Below are 23,407 nucleotides of genomic sequence, written 5' to 3' on the forward strand. Positions count from 1 at the left end.
ACCACACCAGAAACACCTCTTAAGTGTCCAATCGTATATTTTTCAACAAAGTGATCACCTTGTATGATATTTTTCATTCGTAGAATTAATTTATCGCCGTCATATTTAATCAAAATTAATATATTTTCGATATATTTAATTAAGACAGGAATTACAGTTATTTATTTCTTAACAATATTCTCATACCTTGGTTCACCAAAACAAATACACGTACAAAATTTGAAACTAACTTACTAACATGTGCAATTGTTTCTTTAAAAACAGTCCTCAAAGGCATCAAAGTCGTAGGACTTCAAAATAGACTCCTTAAACATGCAAAGACTTGTGAAATGATTTAATGTTTACGAACAGCGGCACGCGTACTATAAACAACTGATTCCGGTGATCGAATTGGTGCGATTAAATTTAGATACAACCAGACGAGGTCTGAAACTCGGAACATCTCCTAATGATCATTCGAACATGCACGCCAACTACCGCTTCGAAATTTCTCTCATCACATTTCGCCGTCAGGCTTCACAAGGTCCTCCGCGCGATGGAATACCGTTGAGTCGCATTTTATGTGGTGTATATGTCCCATAGAAAACCGAATATGAACAGAGTAAACTTATGTTTAACAAGTAGGAAATATATTTCATAATTTTCATGGTGAAAGCAATGGTCCTTTATCTACAGAACTAGGATCAACTTTGTTCTCGTTCTGAGCTGATTTTTCTTCTTTGACAATATAATTAACAATCAAGGCTTTACTTCTTGTTAACTTTTATCTACAGTGTATGAAATCCAGACATACCATAAATGAAATAAATACAATTTTTCAGTTCACGTTGAAAATTTGGAATTCGAAGACTCTTTAATAAAATTGATAAGTTTGTAACTTTTAGAAGAAATGTCAAAATTTTTTTTCGCAACTTACACTCAGCAGTCTTTTCTGACCACAAAATTTGTGGAAAGATGGCATTATGCTGTTCCCAGAGAGATCATAAAAGTTAATAGAGCAAAATGAAATGCATAAAATATAAAATATTGTGTATATACTATTCACTAATGAAACGAAAGAAATATTTGTGACAACGTAATCAATCAAAAAAGTTCATTATCGACGAGTCGGTGATTTTAATGAAAAATGGGAAGAGTGAACTCCAGGTGGTGCTTTGCATCGTATAAAAAATATGAAAAGAGACTCGACTGTAACTTGAAATTTATGGCCCCGCAGTGGGGAGGATACCGAGCGAACCCATAATATCCACCGACGAGCATTCTTGCTGGTCTTTCGATCGTCTTCTAACGGCAGTGCACGTTATACCGGGGACGTAGCGCACAGACCACGTGAGAACGAAGCCGGACATCTCTTCGGCGCATAGCTTGGGGGAGGATAAACGACCTCTCGCTCGAGATCGAGATTACACCGGCGGCAAAACCTCGCAGGATCTCTTGTACGACTCTAATTTAACCGTTGGACACTGTTGTTCCCGACGACGTTGCCTTTGTCCCGCCGTGAAAGGAGTTCAGGTTAGGCTCGCGTTAAATACCGGTTTATTTAGAAATAGTCTATAACTGGGAAGCAGATTGTCAACGTTAGGAACTAAATATTAATATAGGTTGGCATTAATTTCTACTAGGTACATGAAAAGTCTGGTCTCTTTTCTCAAATTGAAATATTGGAATTAACCCATTTGCATCACACGGAACAATGGAAACTTAGTTCTTATCGCCAAAATTGTTCTTGTTTGTATGTAAAGAAACATGTTACACAATATATTACAAATAAAAGCAATATTGCATAAATAAAGAATTTATGACCTTTTTAAGTTCATTATGTTAATGTCATATTAGCAATAATAAAATAAATTAAATATAATTATTTTCCACAACATGTATCTTTTCTTCCTGTTGTGACAAAATGCTTTCAAAAGATTTCTAAACGACGTTGACGCTAACACGCGCATACATGCGCTTTAATGACAGTGTCCAGACAAAATGCGTGCACATATGCGCTAATGATGCAAATAAGTTAAAAAGTCTATAGGTTCCTGGTATAAATGGTGTAAATAAGCAAAGAGTCAATATTTTTTGAATATATAACGAAATTGTTTGCATTATTTGCTCTTAAAATACAGAAGAACTTTCTATGGGGCCCGACACGGCACGTGGGTGCTATTTCTCACGGGTGTTATCGCGCCGTTTACGAGCACGCACCGTCGACGATAAAACAATATCGTCAGTGTTTTAACGACCGCTGCGGGGAAACTTTTAATTCATGTCTATGTACGTACGATCCGCGTTGCGAAATCGACGTGTGGGACAATCGAGCGTTTCGTAACAGCGCGACGCGCATCTGCACGTTTCATGGCGGGAAGCCTCGAACAGTGGCGCATTATTCATACTACATTCGTGTAAACCAACATAAAATTGAATTTGCCCGTCCAATCTAAAGAAAGAAACAAATAACGAGTAGTTTTAAATTCAATTTCATATTATCAGGGCAATAAAATAACTACATAATATGAGAGAAATATGTAAATCAAAAATATAATTTATAAATAACGTGTACGCATAGATATCTATAGCTGAAGTAGTGAATATCTTCATCGCTGTATTTGGATCTTTTCTGATTGTTAACCCTGTCACGAGGAAGTAATTTTAAACAGTGCATATGGTTTATGAGTAAGCTTTGTTTGATCAGTTAAAAAGCATTTTATTATTTACATGTGCATATGTGCAAATATTATATAAATATTATTTGTAAGTAAGTATTTTTCTGGCACTGTGCATTGTATCTTGTTTTATTGTCAAATATAATAATACAAAAAGTGTTCAGATTCCGTTTCTATCTAAAAATAACTATTATTATAATATACATGTCTACAATTAAATAACATAAATAGAATGCCGTATTAGTATGTACCTTATTTATTGAATAATTATACTACATGTATTTTATATTATTCGATATGTAAATAAAATGAATATGTAAATATTGATATGTATGTATATAAAATGCATATATTATAATTATTAAACAAACAAGATAAGTATTGTAGATTTTCTTATTAATACATGTAATAAAGTATGTACTTGGTTATAGACTTTAATACATATACTGGTCTATACTATCTTACTTATTTAAGAATTACACTGTACGTACGGTATTATAAAATATTCTTTTAATCTTCGCAAAAGCAAAATTCCAGAATTTTTTATATTATTATTTGATGAAATATTTAAAAAAGCAAAATATAATGTACTGTGCCAGACAAATGCTTATTTTAAAAGTGTCAAAATTCGTTTATATGTACTTTATTTGTCTAGAATACTTTTGGTGTACATGTACAGCCGTACTCGTAAAAAGGTAGAACAAGAAATGCACACATGTCAATATACATTGGCCATGTATCTAATGCATTAAGAAACTTTAGGTTCATAGGATAATTCGCAACTAGCTTCGAGGCACAACAGATCCTCAGAAACGTGAATTGACCGTTTTCCTTGAAGTGAAACCTCGTAGTGAAACGCAACCATTGTGTCAGCGGAATATTGACGCATCGCGACGCGTTCGTTTTAACGCTGATTCGTGAACGCAACCTACGCGTGTCCCGCAGTCACTGACAATTCGCGAGCAATCGTGATTATCGTCCCGCGACCATGATGATACGTCCCGTCAAGGGCACAAATTTACTACAAGCTCGAATCGACCTGTTTTTAGTGCAAACGTTGAACTTCCTGGAAACGAGCACACCGGTCGGTTTCAATTTAGCGAAAAATACTTATCGTTCTTTGATTTACGAGGATATCGTCGAGAATATTATCGACCAGGCATTGGATAACAACGACGGGTCTGTTTCGCAAAGATTAAATGATTTGTATAATTATGGAAATATATTTATTTTATTATTATCGTAAGGGATTAATTAACATTTTTATTAACACAAAGGAGTCTGACTGAATGCCGAGTTAAACTGATGTAGTCTTCATTATTAATCTATTCACTGGCAAGAAAATTTAAAGTGTTTTACTCTGTGCCACAAAATTTAATAGAGACGCGTAACCTGTTATTTCTTTGGCAATAAGAAGTTTTATTAAATGTGTTGATTTAAATAAAAAAATATTATTATATACAATTTTCGTTCATCCTTTCTAATAATTCCTAACTCAAATGGCTGTAAACTTATTCCGAGACCAATTGCGACTAATCTAAACTTGTACCACAAACTACCAGAAATCCCATAATCGACAGTGAATGAATTAAATATAATTTAGTATTAAATAACCGAAAAATTTAAATGTTTGTTGAAAATTATATTAATAACATTTATTTAAAATTATAAAGAATATTCGAATTGTTTGGTCAACTTTTTTAAACAGCACACAAAAATAAAAAAGATTGCCACTCTGACATAATTCGACGTAGATCATATAATACAAAGTGTAAACAATGTGTATTCAATTTTTCCTAAAATATAAATACTTCTATTTATGTGTTATAAAATGAGTAGTAGTTAAATTAAAAACTCTACAAATAAGACTCTTGAGGCTCCCTTTTTTTGTGGAGGCCACAAGTTGATGCATCATTAGTTTCATGATAGATTTGCTTCTGTTAGATAAAGACTCAAACGTTTTTGCAACGTTAGAGCTACGTAACTCCGCAGGTTATCGTTTGTAAAGATAATTCACTACGAGTGGTTGCGATTAGTCGGACACGTGGCATGATATCGCTGAAATATATTGACAAAGTGGAGAGCTCTTTGTGAAAAAAAAAATGTTGTCAATTCTTCCGTGTCTTATTTTTAGATGAAATCTGCTAAAACACAGAATTCGTTTTTTCATTCAGTACTAACTAATTTTTCTTCTAGAAGATTAAAATAAACTCTGAATGGTTCTTCTGCTTTGGATGGGTTCATAACGTAAAATGTCAAAACAAATATGATGTTAGTAACTCCGTGACATTTAACGATTCGTATGATTTATTAGTCGATTAAAGAATTATTTATTAAATACGTCCCATTTGAGTACTGAATTTTAATATCTGTACGTAACGTTTTCCATATTATATGTTTTTTTAATGACAAGGACAAATATATTACAGACATTTAGTACATTTCCATATGCGAAATGCATACATTACTCTGTGCATAACTTTGGATGTATTCGATATTCTGTGCACGTCGCTCTATCATGTGCAATTAATTCCGTAAACTCTAGCGTGTTTTTCGCATTCTGATGTATTAAACACGTACGATATATTTATGCATCATTTATATAAAATGTGCGAAGTATTGATTACGCGTATTTGAATTCAGTTTCGACACCCAGTGTAACAGATTTAATTAATAATAACGTAATGTAAGTGTAATTACTATGAAGTTTTTAAATGTCACGCCGTTATTGACAGAATAATTACTTTACATCATAGACGATCATCGTGCCTTGGTTACGCGCAACGAAAATTATTCTCGAAACATACAGAACTTATTTGTTAAATCGTCCTCGAATTTTTCGATTAACAACTTATTTAAATGTTTAATTATCCCGTAGCTATCGATGCGGCATTGACATTTCGAAACGGATTATGCGATTCGTTGAAAATACATCGCTCAGTCGTATATAGATTAAATATTCGCTAGGTTTAAGCCGATTCATCATGCGATCGGCTGCATAATAATTCTACACACCTGTGTCACGCAACCGTCAAACACATTACCGTGCACGACAAGGAGAAACGTATAGTGAAAGAGAGAGGGTACGTTCTATTCGTCTACAGTTTGTCTAAGGCAATCGTTCTTAACCTTCTTAAGCTCATGGCACAGTTTAAAAGAAACCTAATTTTTCTGGGCGCACAATAACTCTGAAATCTATAATGAATAAAAATTCTTGAAGAGTAAAATATTTGATTACTTTAGAGAAATAATTTCTAGAAAGACTCATAAAATTACGACGCTAAAAACAGTCTGAACTAAAGATTTTATATAATTATAATAAACGAAAGATTTCTGAATATTGTTATAATCATCAAACGGTAATGACAATGTGGAATTTGAAGAAAGTTCGTCCTTGAATGGTCCAATATGTATACGATGAGTATTAATGTTGTAGTATTACTACATCTCTATATACCAGAAGTTATAGAAGTTTAATGCTATGTTCATGGGATTATGAGATCAGTTTTTGCTTGTTTGACACGTTCACGTCAGCGTGTACCACCGGTGGCTCACGACTTATATGTCCCATCGGGCGTCGTGGACCACCGGTGGATCACGTTCGCGTGTCTATCAGATGGCGTGTACCACCACCCCGCCCTATGGCAAGAAACACAAATAGCAGCGCCGGCGTAAATGTGTTAAATATTCAACAAAACCTCTGCCCCTTTAAGCCATGTTATTTTGTAGAGTTCAGAAAAGGTGTGTAGTTCAAAAACTTTCAACAGTGGGAACCATGTTACCCAGGTTTCCATCATTAAAGATATTAATGGATAAAAACGTTGATGCCAAGTAGAAAGTACAGCCTAGAACGACGAACGATTTGTTGCAAATTGGAGATTCCCCGAATTCCCCGTTGCGCATTTCTCACGTGTCTACTTGTGTGGCGAGCGTCTCTCGCATTTGTTTGTCTCGCATACGTCCACGGTTTGCAATTTACGCGACAGATTAACAGCGAACGGAGATACCCTCCGGTATCGATAAGAATCTGGGTAGGAATCGGTCAGCACGAGCCGTGAGAACTTCGATCGGCACTGATTTCTCCGGTGTCATTGAGAAACCATAGTACATTTTACACGGTCGTATCTAATGGCCGGTCGATCGAAATCCAGTACCAAGCTTGAAACACGAGATGCCACCGACGGAAGTACCGGTCGAAGAGAGAAAAGGGGTAGAAAGGGGAGTTGGTAATTTCGCGTGGGCGTTGGAACTAGTTATCGAAGGCTACAAGGTTCAGCTCGGGAATGGCAGGTTCGATCCAACGCGGAATTCCCATCGAGGGAATCACCGGTTTAATTTAATTAAAACCTTGGCGAATTGCTAAACACCTGATCCATACATTTTCATTAAGACACTGTCTCGTTTGATTACAACGGCTCTTCAAATGATACGAGTCTCGAGCAACTCCATTTTTCACCGACAAGCGAAATCAATCATTCTCCCTTATTAATTGTCTGTAATGCAATTTTCATGTCTAGTAAGAATAATTACTGTTAATTGTGGACAAGAATAGCTTGCATTACCGTTCTCATGAAAATGTTTACAGACAAGAAGATGGAAATGAGTTTTTTAGTTTTAAAGTTTTTATCGGTGTTTTATCTTTGATCTTTTGAAAATTCTTTTTGTTCTTTCAACTTTGGATAGTATAGGTGAAAAAGTTATTGTTAGCTGCCCTAAGAACATACAAAGTTTTCTTACAAAATATCGGTACTTTGTAAAACTTATAGACCCTTCATTTACTCAAACCTCGTACGTGATTGAAAGTGAAACTGTGTCGATAAAAATATATTTCGAATTATTTCTTTGATTTCTGACTTTGTAGGACCTAAAATGTTAGTTTATTGCACATGAATGAATTCGTCTTAATACGGGCTTTCATATTACGTACAAAAATATACATCATTACGTTAGAAAATTAAAGGTCACTTACGTTTCTCCAAAAAATATTACAGACATTTTTTTACATTTTTAAAAAATCGAAACAGTGTAATTGGTGGGTTAAACATTGGAGTTTGGCGTATTCTCAATCCATGTTTTGTGAGAATGTTTCCGTTGGAGAGACGAATCGTCGAGCCTATCGATTCGCAGAGAAAGAGGACACGTCGCGAATCGATAATCGCTTTCGAAAGGATCCCGTGGGCCTATCTAACAATAAGCGAAGTCACGCAAATTCGGGGCGTGGATTCGCGAACGAGAAGCTACTTTACCGTCGTGCACCAAAAATATCTTCCAAGGACGCAGAGGTTTAGTGACGTGACGAATCACATTCGTCGGTTCGGTTTGCAGATCTTATCGAGGAAACCAGAGATAGGCAGAATTTTAATGGAATACTGATAGGATTTTTGTTGATAATTGCAAATACATCAAATAACTAGTCGGTATAATTCTAATATACTAAAACGCTCGCTATTGGCTGCATGCAGTTTAACCTAAGCTTTTACACTTTAACACTAATATTAACTTTTCTTTTAACCTTTCACACAACATACACTCTCATGTTCATCCAAATTGACAAACACTCTTCAAACGATCTCCAAACCCTCGCACATTACGCTTTGTAGTCTATGTATTCGTCGAAGTCGGTCGAACAAACTACCACGCGAACCAAACACAGTTACATTTTTATAAATTCAATGGTCGCTTGGCACAAGAGAAAAATATTCAATGACGTCTCTCCAACCATTTCATTGACAACGTTTTATGGTTCTCCTCGATTTAATGAACTGTTCAACTATAATAAAAAAAGGATGTTATGACATTCCGAGGAAGTTTAATTTTTCATTTGGACGCACGTTTTAAAGAAACAAAACATATTAATAATAAAACTCATTAATAAGTACGTGTCAAGTTAATTCATTTAAGCAGTCATGACAAATTTTCCTCCTGTCATTTCAAACGTAAAACTAAATTTTTTAGAAATGTAACATTTTTCGCAATACATAATTCACTTACTTCGGTGTTAAATTGAAGAGAACTATGAATATAAATGGTAGAAATGTTTTTAATCCAATGCTTGGAGAAGTATTATATAACGATTAGTTATATTTTTACTCGATCGTAGTGAAATATTTCCAACGAACAACTGATAACAGCTTGTTTATCTTGTATTCGTCACAACACAGATTTTTATTTAGATTAAAATTTTGCTTATCTCTGCAGATGACTTTCGTATCATCGACGTAACGTATGAATTACTAGAAAAGAATGGCGCATGCGTGGAGAAAAGATTTTTGTGGCAATGTCGCGATCCCTTCAACTAACTTGAAGGAAAAGCGCAGATGGATCTTATAGTACGGGCATTAGTGCTCGACCTTCTGTCGCATTTTGCGCGTCGCGTCATCGACTATTTATGCGTCTAAAAGGACGCAGCGGACTCTGAAAACGGGAACGAGATCAACATACCCAAGAAAGAGTGAGAGGAAGAAAGAAAAAAAGGAACTTGTGACTTGTGACATTCGTCGAGGCGCCATTCGCACATGTCTTCGTCGATTTAGCGGACACGACGCTTCGGTTGTTTTCTTGGCTAGTTCGACGCAAGGAATGCCCGCGGAATGAAGGCAAAGATATCGCAGAAAAATCTGGATTATCTCTTCAGCGAGGTACGCATCAATAACATGGGAACACTGTTAGCTCGCTATTTATGAAATATGCATATGTATTCCTTTTAAAGGCTAGGTTAATATCGAACATTTAAGGAATACTTTTAAAGAAAGTTTTATGATATTAATTACAAAATTGTTGAAACTGGTTGCCACCCTGTCGTATGCATAGCTTAACGATACGCATAGTGTGTCTGACCAGTATCTCATTCTCCTTCAGCCGTACGACACGCGTAGTGTGTCTGACCATTGTCTCATTCTCCTTCAGCCCATTGCACGGAGCGTAACGCATAGGATTTTTGTTTCTTTTTAATTATCTAACCATGTTCCAGGACTCCGATCGTTCTGAAACTTTTACATGTGTCAAGTAGACAACCGATCGACATTTCTGATTTTTTTGTAGGCGTCACTCACAGGGTTTATTGCAAATTACCACCCGCAGCAATACTATAAAATTCTCAGTACTTAGCTTTAATTTATCGAAAAAACCTTTGAATAATGAAGACTTAGATACTGATAACATCTAAATAAATTTAATATTTAATCAATGCAATTTAATGAAATTAGAAAAGTTAAATATGAGTTGTAATTAAAGACTTGGAAGCAAATGCTCTCTATATAATTTTTTTTTTATTAATTCGGATCCTTTTATTTAAATTGAAGCATTTAAATATTGGTTTGGCATAAAAGTTCTTAACGTTAATTCACAAAATTGAATCTTTATTTAAAAACAAACTGAAAAATATTAATCTACGAAACATTTCCCGTTTGCATCGATGACCTTTTGTCACTTTTTGAACAACTTGCGGATTCCTTAATGATAGAAGTTCACCGGTTTCGAGGTGATAAAGTTATCAATGAATTTTTGCATGGCTTCAAGTGTTCTGAAGTGTGTATCAGTCAAATGATGCTGCAGCGAATGGAATAGGTGATCATGTCTGCAGTTCTCTTCAATTTATCCGAAGGTGTCATGTCTGGACTATACGTCACGTACGAAAGAAATTCTCAACCTAACGCAAAGTCATAGTCCTCGGTCGCTTTTACAACATGTGGTTGGACGTTGTCATGAAGCAGGATCACTTTACGGCGTTTTTATCCAGTAAATGGCTTCTTTTCTTTTAACGCATAACTCAAATTGCTCAATTATGTTTTATAGTGACTTGTGATTGTTTCACGCGATTGTAACAATTCGTAATACAAGATACCTTTTCAGTCCCACCAAATGCAGAGCAGAATTTTTGTTGACGTGAATATTAGGCTTTGGAGTCGATTTCAAAGATCGATGCTTTTCTACATTTAGAGTTATCATAGTAAATGCAATCTTTACCGCCTGTAATGATTTTATACAGAAAATTCATTTTCAGTAACTTCAACAGCATTTGTATTCAAATGAAACGCGACGTGAATGGAAAGTCGAGAATTTGTTTTTGTTATTGCCATCTTAAATATTACTCACCAAATTCTAAACAATTCGAATATCGACGCATTATAACTATAAAGTGACGGGAAAATGAAATAAAATTAATTAATAGTTTCGGTTGTATGAAATCCACAGCTCGGAACTCTATTGCCCTACTAATATGTAATACGACTACAAATTCATATAATGATGAACACTTATATTGCAAAGAGAAAGCTATATAAATCAGTTCTGAATACTATGAGTAAGTAGAATGTAGAGAGCATCCAGCAATTTTTGTTTTGTCGCAGACACACGGTGGTCTGACTATAACGTCTGACTAGTACTGTCCATACTATCTACCAGATCCGACCTTAGATATGACTCTGTTAATCGTTTATCAGATTTTTGTTACCGAAGTAATGCTTTAATAAATAAAATCGGTTTACTCAAATTAAATACGAGACTTGAACAAAGATGAATTTGGATATATGCTTGACTTTTTATATTAATAAAAAATAGCATAAGTGGTACAATACATATAATTTGTAAAATATTATACATGAGTTATTTCTTGAGTGAGCAATATAGTAGCTGAACGACGTAAATGAAGTATAGCCGATCGAAGATGAAAAACGAGATCCTGTGTTGTCCACCGAGTTTGCAGATAGGATAGCATGGTCATTTGTCAGCCTCAGCATCTACCTTCTATAATTAAATTCTTCCCGTGTAAATGTGTCACCGGGGAAGTCCGCGTAACACCCGATAGTCGATATTATCCTATCAGAGCCTCGTATCCACCTTTTTGGAGCAACACTCCGACTAATTGACGTGATATCGTCGAACCGTCTCTAATCTTGTTGGGCGTAATTAACAATAATTCAATATGATGTCCGACTGAACGAGAAGGCAGCGATAAATCGATTACATGGAACACTCCTCCTTTTTCCCCCCTAGAAATTAATTAAGAACCAAACGGGCACATGCTTCCTAATTGTACCGTGGATACGTTGCTCCACATTCCCGTGTGCACACAACTAGCACTGAGTCATGGAGAGACAAACGTGCAACGGTCGAGTGACTTAGAGTATCCACATTTATTCAAACGAACAATAGGATTTTAGTTTGTTTGTTGTGCAATATTTAATTCTACAATTCAAATTTGAATGAAAATTGTAGAATTGTTCATCTAACGAGAAACAGATACACAGTTGTTCATATTTCACTCGTTCGTCAAAATATTTGGTGTAGAAATTAACTCTGTGCCTTTCTAAGATGCACTCAACATTTGTGTAAAAAAAAAAAACTATACAACTTTTAATCTTCCTTCGGTCGCACATTCCAAGAGACACGCATAGTCGTAAAGCGAAATGTCGAAGCAATCATTCATTACTACGAAGGTTGGTAATTGAACATAACAGAATGATGAGAAAATATTTTTACTTAAACTACAGTTATAAATGTTAAGATTAAATGTAAAGGCGTAGAATTAATTTCTACGGGTAATAATTGCATTAAATTTGTATTTTGCCCAGCCTCCGTAATTGTATCGTGGACGCGTTACTCCAAATTCCCATGTGTGTTTTCTCTTTATCGACGTCGATATCTGACCATTGAGATCACACTGTAAGATCAACCGTTATCTATCGCGTAATTCCCGCGCAAGGAAACACGACCAACACACGGCCAAGCGCAGACAAACGCGCAACGATCGAGTGACTTACGAGCAACACGAAAATTGATTGCACCGCATTGACGCCCGTTCAGCCGAACGAGCACTCTTCCAGGCGTTGGAGTTTTTCCTCCTTTCATCCACGGGCACGGTCGACGCGTGTTATTGCTTAAACGACTCCGTGGCAGCTGGGATTAGAGACAATTAATTTTTTACGCTCTCCCGGTTGAAATGCTTGACGCAATTGCATGCCGTCTCGCGACACGATTTACATATCGCGTACGAATGGCAAAAGAGGGCTTGATAACAATGTCCCCCGTCAACTCGTTCCACGTTTTACGACCGATCGACGATAAACAGTCCCCTTCTCGCAGAGGTTGCTGGCTGGTTCACCTGTGGATTTCGTGGAGGGATTTTCTCGAGAGTCTTTTTCACGAGAAAAACGGTCCATCGCACAGTGTGTCAAGTATGTGGGTGTTTGCGATAAAATTCGTGACTTGCAAACTAATAAATTCTTGACCTAGGGCCCTAATATTATTTTTGAAAAGAATATAAAAATCCATCTATTAATCCATACAAATAAACATGTATAGCTTCATTCAAGCAAAATTGAGGTAACATTAATTGATTATTAAATAAAACAGATTCTCCAGGACAGGCACAGAATTAATTTTCAACAGACTAGCTTTTGTTTAAATAATATTGTTATTAGTTTAACGAAAGTACTTGAAAAGTCACAGCGGTCGTTTTGAGTATATGGGTATCTTGGATAAAAATCATAAATCAATATCTGTTTAAAATTTTTACCGATTTTTTATTATTAATAATATATCACACAGTTAATTAAAAATGAAGAAAGAAAGATATTCCATATTAAGGCAGTTTTAAACTCAGGACCTGTATCTGTATCTGTGTTTAACGATTCTGCTAAATTTGGTTCACTTGCGCAAATAAAGTTACCGTTAATGTAAAGTTTAATGTGTTCAAAATATGCTCAAAAATCGATTTTCTCGTTCAATAAAACTATCAGGCTGTAAAGACAACCATTTACATAAACTCTGATAGACTTATTCGTCATTGTAAGTTTGCACAACTTCATAACGATATAACTAGACTGTGGATCTTTATGCAAAATAAAATTGTTACAGACGTATCTACAAAAATTGAACATAAGTTGGAATTTATTTTAGTCTGTAAATATTATAATATGATCTTTACTTTCAATGATTTTTTATATACATACTTGCATATTGTCTGGATTTTGTAGTTTCTTGGACATTCGAATTTCCTATAAATGCATAAAGATCCGCAGTCTAGATATAACAAATCACTTAAAAATTAAATATCGACAGTAATTGTCATTCTTGAAGAAGGCCACCATGCTTTGACCGAAACATTGAAACGAAGAAGGTGTTTGATCTAATTCGCACGAGGTTACCAACACGAATTCCTAACTTTTTTAAGTTTGAACATGTTATGTAAAAATAGCGTAACAAATTATACGAAATACTGATCGCTATGTCTAGGCATAAAAGGGGGTCAATGGGACGATCCTTCGAGTATAATTCCAACGTTATCAACCAATGCCACATTGGACGTTGGCACGTTATTTTTTCAGGCGTGTCGATTAGATTCTTGGAAGTGCATCGCGTTCGGTGCATTCTGTTGACCTACGTATCAAGATAAAGAAAGGCGCCGCTTTGCACGCTCGTGGAGTTATCGGGCTATATAAATCGTAATCCCGTCAATTGATGTTTATCCGAATCGGGACTTTTTTCTCTCGCACCTGAGCAGCCTAGGTATGTCTTCTGCGCGGCACCCAAGCCGTAAACTGTCGTTATGTAATCGTGGTAGTTTTCTTCCTTCGTGTCGCCCTGTTACTTCCTTGTTGCTTAATTAAAACCACGCCTTTATTTACACTGGGGCTGGCAATCGTGGCTGGTGTAAATGCGGTGTACCGTATCCGGTAAGCGACCTCCGCGATCGAACCGATCGATACCTGGCACGCCGCGAACCTATCTGTCCGATCTCGATCGTGCTGGATCACTTCAAGGCGCTGACTCTCGTTGCGGAGACGGCATTCGATATCTGCTCCCCGGTAGCCTCTAATTCGTACGTTTGTCCGCGATTCTTGCAACGTAACGCGTTCCCGTAACATTGCTGAGACACGCGAGCACACAGAGAAAGCGATCCACGGTAACACGACGGGGTCGAATTACGAACGAACAACGTAGTTCCTCGCGAGAAACGAAGAAATCGACGCGAGGGCGACGAAAAAGTGCCACGTAATCGGATTTGAACATCTACGTGGAAGTTGCTCGTGACACTGCGAGTCGCCATTAATTTGAAAATTTATTCTACGAAATGTAATACCGTCGAAAGGAGAAGACAATATCTTTTGTAATTTAGAATTACTAGCTTTCATCTTTTTAGAGTTCAGTAATTAGCTTTGTATTATTTGGGACAAGGAAATAATTCTTCATCTAAAGTTATATTAATTTTCGTTGTTTTCCTTTACTTTTCTAATAAAAAATAGTCCGTAAATAATTGTTCTCACGGAACTTGATTTTACTTAAAATATAAAATTTGGCACTGTCTTTTATTGAAAATTGAAGATTTGATACATTTATAATTATGTGAATGGTATACCAAAATAATTGTTTACGTGTCATCATAAATTTTCATTTCTAAGTAAAAACTCTTGTTTATTTAGAAAAATTATTAAAACTCTTTATTCCCAATCAAAAGTTTTTTGAGTACGATCCTACGTAGATTTCACGATAAATATATTTTTCCATTCATGCTTGTCTTTATTCGCATAAGCAGGTGATAGCTAATGCTATGAGAATATTCTCTGTAGTATTTCCCAGCGCCGGAAACTCTCTTGCAAAGAAACACCTTTCATTAATTTACTACGTGTTTTTTTTTTGCGACACACGTTCTACAAGGACTTCTTTAGATATAGAATTGAAAATCAGTGTGTTCGGGACACAAAGACAGTTCTATTCTCGTAATGGAACAGGTACGGTGTTACCGACTTAACGGATTAAGTTGTCCGCGCACTTGTGTACCATTGTGTTAGGATTAGAGAGAAGGAAACTATCGGCGACCTGGATAACTCGATTACTTGGGACGGTCGACGAAAGATTGGAATTCGACTCGCGGTTCAGGTGTCCAATGCTCGCATTTTTCTTGTTTCTGCGAAAAATCGGAACGCTGTGTTTATTTGGCCTCGAAAGCAATGGATTCCGTGCTCTATTCCGAACTCAACACGGATGAAGATTGATCGTCTCCGTCATGAAACTTTAACACAAGGAACAAAATCTTTTTAGATGCAAAATGGATGCGCGAAGAACGGATTTTTCAATGAGATTCTGGTGGCGTTGAATTAACGAGGCGCGCATTGTAATTCACATGTCGGTTGATGGAAAAAAAACAGACATAGGTACGTTTCTGTCGAGATATCATTGTATTCTTTATGAAGACATAGCTGCTAGACTCGTTTTTTTCTCTGCTAGATAGAATCCTTGTGCTCGTAATAAATAATCATTAATTTTAATGTAACTTGGCACGTTGATACAGCATTGGAAAATATTAGATAACATTTATATTCATTTCAAAGGATGAAAACTGCCATCAAAGTTGCGAATGAAATATCTATTCGGTAAAATTTTACAAAAAGTAACGGAGATAGAGAAAAATGTTTTACACTCCTGCTCATAAATATGTGGACACTTATCACTAGACTGCGGATGTTTATGCAAATTTCTATCTTCATATGTAAATGAAGAACAGAAACTTAAATTGAAGTATGTTTTAACTCTTGAATTTTGTGCCTAACATATCCAGTACGAAAATAGAACGTTAACGTATTCAAAATAATCTCGGATGCATGTACTGTTCTTTCTGAATAGTAAAACATCAGATTGATCAAACGTTTCGGCAGTACATTGACAAAATGTATTCAAGAGAAATTTGAAATCCACCTGGAAGGACATCAACTGTAACTGGGTTAATCAGACACGGCGCTTTGTATACATAGCCACTTTTTTTTAAAGGTAAACGTAGCACCGTCGCATTCTCCCGTTTATCGTGGAATTAATTCCAACGCTTTCGATTCTTCCGGCGAAGGGAGAATATCTCAATTCAAAGCAACCAAAAGGGAACGACCGTTCGGTCGCGCGGTGTACGCAAGCAGCTCCATTTACGCCTCCTATTATACTCCTGTGCTAATCGTTATTATGGCAGTCCGTTGCATAACTGCAATTACCGTACCGCGAGGAACAACGTTCCGTAAGATTGCACCGTTGCACGCGATCTTCTGTAGTCTCAGAGGGTCTACGAACTCCGATGCAAGGTGTCTATATTAACCTCTGAATTTTTAATTTTTGGTAAAAAAATACTGGAAATATCCTTTACGCGCCTCTACTAATTTGGATTTCAACAAACTTAATTGTAATTCAAATGAATATTAACTGGATCAAATGAACATTGATTTTTTCCATTTTCTTCTTTCTTTAACAAATAGATAATATTTTTTCGTGAAATTCGAAAATTTTGTTTCGAAGGCCCATCATTTTCTAATTTTTTGAGATGTTGAAAAAATCCTACGTCAGACAATAGGTAATATAGCTACCCTACCCTATAGTAGGTATCTAGTTTCAGAACAATTTTATTTTTTTTTTTATTTCAAATATACATTGTGGTCACGAAACCGTTTTGCCGAACACCAGTGCTATTCTTTTCACTGCCTTCTTGTTGTGAGTAACGCTTTGTCAATTACGTTATGTGACAGATTTCTGTTTGTTTAAGTATTCAATAACATACAATGAAAATTTGGAAACAACTGATCGCATAGTTTCTTTATGAAGAATTTCTGAAAATACCTCTCTATTCACACTGTTGCAGCGTTATGCTTCCTTAAATGAAAATAATAAAATGAACTGCAAAATGTACATTCCGATTATTCACGATGATAAATGCTTGATCTTTCTACTTAAATATGGAAGGAGAGAAAATAAAAATGTTATTTTATTGCTCCTTGCTCGTATGCTCTTTGCCGAGGTTAAAAGCGTTAAAAGTGCAATTTATGCTATAACATTGTACCACCCTACTTTTATTTCTTTTTGTTTCATTAAAAACTAGCCAATCTACGTAAGGAATTTATACAATAGATCTACTAGTACTCTGAGAGTATCCTAAATTGTTATTAAGAAGCGTGAATATCAGTTGGATTCCGTGAAACTCTTTAGAATTACTTTGAGCACGCGAAGACTTCTCGCCCAACCCTGTAGTTCTTCCATCAGCGAACGGTTGAAGTAATTTGTTATGATGGTCCGTTTCGACTGTTTGCAAGTTCCATACAGTTGTCACCGAGTCGTAGATAAATGCTCCATTCGAAGGAGTTTTTCAGTCGAGCGTGCAGACCGATCGTTTGCGATACAATTGTTTGGAGGCAAATATCCGCGACTAATCGAAGTATGTCATCGTTGCGATATGATGTATAGGACCATGCGCAAGCGGTCGCGCGGTCTGATTCTTCTCAAGGATGCAAGTGTTCGATGGTGACAAACTGTTGAACACTGCGCCGTGTCGTCGCATTGTTTATGGCATCGGAAGCTATGATAGTACAAAGTAAAAGGAAATTGTATTTTTCTGTCTACTATATTGAAAATACTATATTGAATGTTATCACATCTAATTAAACTGATAAGAAAATTTGTTTTCCAAATAAAAGAGATGATTGACACCTCCATATTATAAATCTACGGGGTGGTTCGCCTAAACCAGAAGAACTGAATATTTCTTTCAATTGTTATTGTACAATAAATATTTTATATTTAATTGTAACGGTACGAGAGAGCTAATACGCCGTAACGATTTTTTTTTCAACGTCTCATTTTTGGGGAATTTTCAAGGTCACCGATGTTTTTCGCTCACAAGTGCATATTTTTTTTATTGCATTACGTAGCTGACGTTAAACGACGTTTAGATATATTTAATGATATTGAAAAAGTTTTCCATATTATACGAAATATTGTGACTGCTTACCGTTGATTCTATTAAAACTGAGAACTATACTTTTCGTTTTGCCTCGTGTTCCAGGGTGCTAGATTTCGGGATACCTCGCAGCAAATCCATAAGCAATGGCAAGCAGATCCAGCAAGAGCGTTTCCAACGGTCACCACAGGTTCGGTTTCACCCGCTTCGGGGGAGATTTCGACCCCAAACTCGACGCCAAGTCCGAGCCCTAGTCCGACCAACAGTCAACAAGTCGTGGTAAGTACGCCTCACTTGTTATCGTAATCGTTCCTGTCTGTTGGTTCGCTTCGACGACTACGCTATACAGGATGAAACACGTAACATGATCTCTATTATTTCTCTATTATTTCTATTGTCAGAGAATTGATCAGAATCTGTTTATCATAAATAATATGGCTCATAACTTCCTTAAAGGTAATAACATTAGATAATAAGAGTTTTAAGGTACTTGAGATATTCACGACCCGATACTAACCGAGGCTTCCACGTCTAAACCTTTGAGCAGAATACTTTGATGTTTCGATTGGAAACAAATAAAATTTGTTTAAACAAATTACTGAATTCCTAACACTAAACCTACCGCGAATGGTGAAATAACCATTTTCAAACTTTTACGTACAGTTTCTTATATACAATGTTATCATATCAAATACAAATGCAGTTGCAGGTGAGTGAAAAACTTGCCAAGTAAGATATTGCAAAGATAACAAAACAACTAAAGACTTTTCCAGATGCAAAGTATGTTTAGCGGAAAATTTGACTTTGAGAATCTAATAATTTGCAAAAAATGTGACGAATATGAATAAGATAGGTATATTTATTTCGTTAAATTCAAGATACGAAAAAACTATCTTTCCTTATTTTCTTCTTAAGTTTATAATGTGATGCACAAAAAAGAAATAAATTCCAAACAAATGCTATCATATTATGGATAAAAATATGCAAGGTTTTATTTAAAAAATCGTGGGTGACCTTGACATCTTTTATAAAAAATATGTTGATGATAGAATAATACTCTCCATATACCTCCGCTCATAAGTATGTGGACACTTCTTTGATTAGAATAAGTATCTAAAAAATATTACGAATCATGTATTAATAAATATCACTTATGTTTCTACAATAACTGCATGTTCCACTAGAGAATATATTTTATCAATAGTATATTTAATATCTTATCAATAATGATAACAAACAATTCAATTTTCTTTTCATGTATCCACCATGTGCTCTTAAAATAACTGTCATTGATCTTAACACCCTAGCTATTAATTTTTTCATTGTATTCGAAGCAATTCATTTATTTTATAATTCCCGAGATAAATGTTCTTCAGACGTTGAACATTTTCTCCAAACTTTTCTATCGAAATGATCGTATAGTTTCTCTGTGAAATTTAATATGCCACTACAATTTTAATATTATACTATTCAATACTATTAAATGTTAATAAGTACACATTCGAAACAGAATTTAGCAACAATCAATTTTATAGTAATAACTTACGGTGGATATTAATTATTTATTAAAAGTGGCAAGTGTCCACATATTTATGAACGGGGGTTTGCATCGTATATTCCCCTCGAAACGATGAACTTTTGCGCGAAGAAATTTTGTGTACAACAATTGGTTTAAAAGTTACTTATGGTCGAGCGTTAGACGCTTCACCCTGTATATGGTCCAGTTAAAATTATCGAAGAAATTTCAAGTTTCAAATATGAAAAATAGGAATAGTCTTGGAATAATGGAGACCTGAAGAGAGTATAGTTACTGTTATAGAGTCAAAAGAAAATCAACTGTCGCGATGGGTGTAGTCTCTTTACAGTTTTCAATAGTTAATTGGTTTAGTTCCAACAATAAAAGTTCTGGAGCATAAAGGTCGACCAAGTAGTTTCTCAGTTAGCACCCCGTTTATTCGCGTTCTTCCGACTTCTTAGGATTCGACCTTCAAACTTTCGGCAAAACTTGATCGTAATTATTATCTGTTGAAGGTACACGTTTACTTAGTTATTAATTAAACTTTCGCGGAAACTCGAGTGGAACTTATCTCGATAAAATACGGTACCCTGTGCGGTATAAAGGCATTCCTCAGATATAGTAATACCAGTGAAGAATACTTCATTTTTTTTGCATATAAAACTACGAGGAAGTATCTGCTCAAACGTCGAGGGAACTTTTAAACGAGTCAAGGGGATAGTACCATGTCTCGGGTCGAAAAATGGACGACTCCCGAGGCTAATTTTCATTTAAAATCCTGCAACATCATTTGGTAGCGTGAAATATGTAACAATGAAATTTATTATACCCAGTTAATATATTTACGAAAACGTTAAGTGAGTTTTTCATCAATTTCCTTGTTATCTGCTCTTGAAAGCAGAATGATCGTGCAGTGATTTAATTTAACGGAAAATGAAAACAACTCAATTACACATAACACGTTTATTACGTATGTAATTTACCAGTACTTTAGTAACATGTATACGTGTTATCAGAGATGTCTCGATGCTACATCAAAACTGATACCGTAATCGGTAATTGCGTCTCGACTAGTAATGGGAAAGAAAACAATACAACAAATTATTATTCAATGCAACTATTGAATGTTTTCAAACTTCTTTAACGCAGTATATTGAGATATATACAGACTCGTATTAATATTCGGACACTTATCAAATTCTAATGGTGTACATAAAAAATACATAATTTCCATTCTTCGAATAATCGAATTCAAATCTATTTTTATCCCGATTTTTGTTGCTTGAATCTTTCTGTCGAGATAATTCCATAAATTTTCAATATGAATTATATTCGGTTCCAACTTTATTACGGCCACATGTACATTGCAAGAATGAATAAAGTACTATAGTGTCCGGATATTAAGACGTGTCTGTATTTCTGAAACCCTGACTAAGCTTTAAGAAGAAACAAGAAGGAACGAATCGATTTTGTTTACCCGAGACGTGATACCATCCACTTAAGTAGAAGCTCGAGATTCACGGGAGCTTCCAGAAATCTAGCCTCGTTCCTTCTCGTGGGCCAATAAGGTTTTATCTGCCTTATACACGAAACGACGAAATCTCGATATACATATATACACCCCTTCCGGGCGTAAATCTTTGCGAGTAACCTCTGAAACTCTCTGGGGGTGTAGCAACTACCAGACCAGGATTCTCCTACACATGTGGGTCAGGGATTGAGCGAGCACTTTCGTGCATTGTACAGGGTGTATCGCGTATTGACCAACGACAACCGCCGCACCAGCGAATACCTACAAACTTGTCGATTCGTCCAATTTACATATTTATTTTACTGTTTGAGTTAATCGCTATGGAGTTTTAACTAATTTTAACCTCTTGTGCTGCGATTTCATTTCAAGTAATTGTCCACGCGTGTAGTATTTAACTTTGAAAGCAATGTATTTCAATTAATAATTCGTATCTTTCGATAGAATTAAAACTGTTTATTGCATTTGATTAGAAATGATGCCAACGTTGTAGACAATTTTGGTATAATGAATATAGAAATATTAGAAATTACAATTGGCGTTTGTGAATTAAAAAGGTAATTGATAAAATGCAGACAGTCGGATGTCTTCATTTAATGGTTCCTGGATAGATAAAATAAATTGATTATAAATTGAAAAATGATTCATTTTGCCGACAAAATAATTTTATAATCAGCATGGACTAACATTTTTCAATTAATATTATGCGTATAAATTAATTTTGTGCCTTTCTAAGGCAAACATACCATTTAATTATAAATAAAAACCACACATTCCCAGAGAGCACATATTAGTGGGAAAACTAAATGTTGAAGCAATTTACGTATTTCATTACTTTTAACGTAACAAAATGAAGGTTAAATATTTTTCTATTTAAATTAGAGTTGTGAATAATTGAATCTAAAATCACGAAACTAACTACTATACCTAATAGATACACTTAGATAGATCTGTTAGAAAACCAACACTAACCAAAATTAATATAACGTAACAAAATAACGAGTAAATATTTTGATGTGAACTGAAGTTATAAGTGATTCAATATGAAGGCACAGAATTAATTTCTACACCTAATAGATTTCTAGATCCCTTATTCCAGGGACACCTTGTATAGCAATATAAATGCAGGGAGCGAAACGTTAAGCGAATCTCTCGTCGCGTGTAGGTATAGATTTTTTCGAGTTACCATTTTGGTTACCGTTACCCCGATTGTCTATTCTCCATGCGATGCAACCCTGTGCATCAGCAGAAAACATAGATATACGCGTTTGCGAGTGCATACAGCTAAACGCGCGCCATTGTTCGCGGGAGACTATCGGTACGCGAGCCGTACATCCAATTGAACTGGTCGAGAAGTCGGGGCTTGGGGGGTGGCAACCCCTGTCTACAGTGCTATTGTACTCTCACGTCTGTGCGGAGTTTGATTCTGGGTCACCAGGACTTAATGAGAAATTACTGGATGTATATGGAGACTTCCGGGCGAACTCGTTACGTAGAAACTGATAGATTGGACCACTATTACATACAGGCACGTTCGCGCACACACACGCTTTTCATTTTTAATTAAAATGTAATTCGCTACACCGAAGCGATTTTTCGAAGAAAAGCATGGAGGGAAGTCTGAAATATTGATCTTTCTATCGACAAGGAAACAGGAGGAAGACAGAAGCTTTGAACTGTTTATGCGATTAGTTATTGGTCGAGTTTAATACAGAGACAAATGCAATGTCAAGATGTTATAAATGATTTGTTGCGCCGGGGAGTGGTGCAACGTGGAGAATTTATTTTATAGCACAAGATTTACAAACGAAGAACATGTTAAAGCTTTATTTACAGCAGAACAAGAATATCGATACATCCGAGCTGTACAAAGTCTCGCGCTAAACTGACTATTCAAAATAGATGCCGGTTCTTCAATAGCAACCGGAACGATATCTTCGCTTCCGCTCGTATATAGAAGCAGCTTCACACCGTCGCGTTGCAATTTCGAAATATTG

General features: G+C 35.7%; 1 protein-coding gene across 10 annotated transcripts in view; it reads left to right on the forward strand.

Annotated features, from left to right (window-relative positions):
* The window catches only part of LOC128878668 (tensin-1), a 334,268-nt gene that overhangs the window by 181,167 nt on the left and 129,694 nt on the right, over positions 1-23,407 (forward strand). For 7 of the 10 annotated variants that reach the window (XM_054127041.1, XM_054127043.1, XM_054127042.1 and 4 more), the window contains one exon: positions 18,472-18,645. In XM_054127041.1, the coding sequence (XP_053983016.1) occupies positions 18,472-18,645 (174 nt within the window). Of the gene's footprint in view, positions 1-8,855; positions 9,296-18,471; positions 18,646-23,407 lie in introns of all 10 variants that reach the window. The other 3 variants (XM_054127048.1, XM_054127046.1, XM_054127047.1) reach the window with 2 other exon arrangements.

Source organism: Hylaeus volcanicus, chromosome 6 (genome assembly GCF_026283585.1).
Source record: "Hylaeus volcanicus isolate JK05 chromosome 6, UHH_iyHylVolc1.0_haploid, whole genome shotgun sequence".
Lineage (NCBI taxonomy): Eukaryota > Metazoa > Arthropoda > Insecta > Hymenoptera > Colletidae > Hylaeus > Hylaeus volcanicus.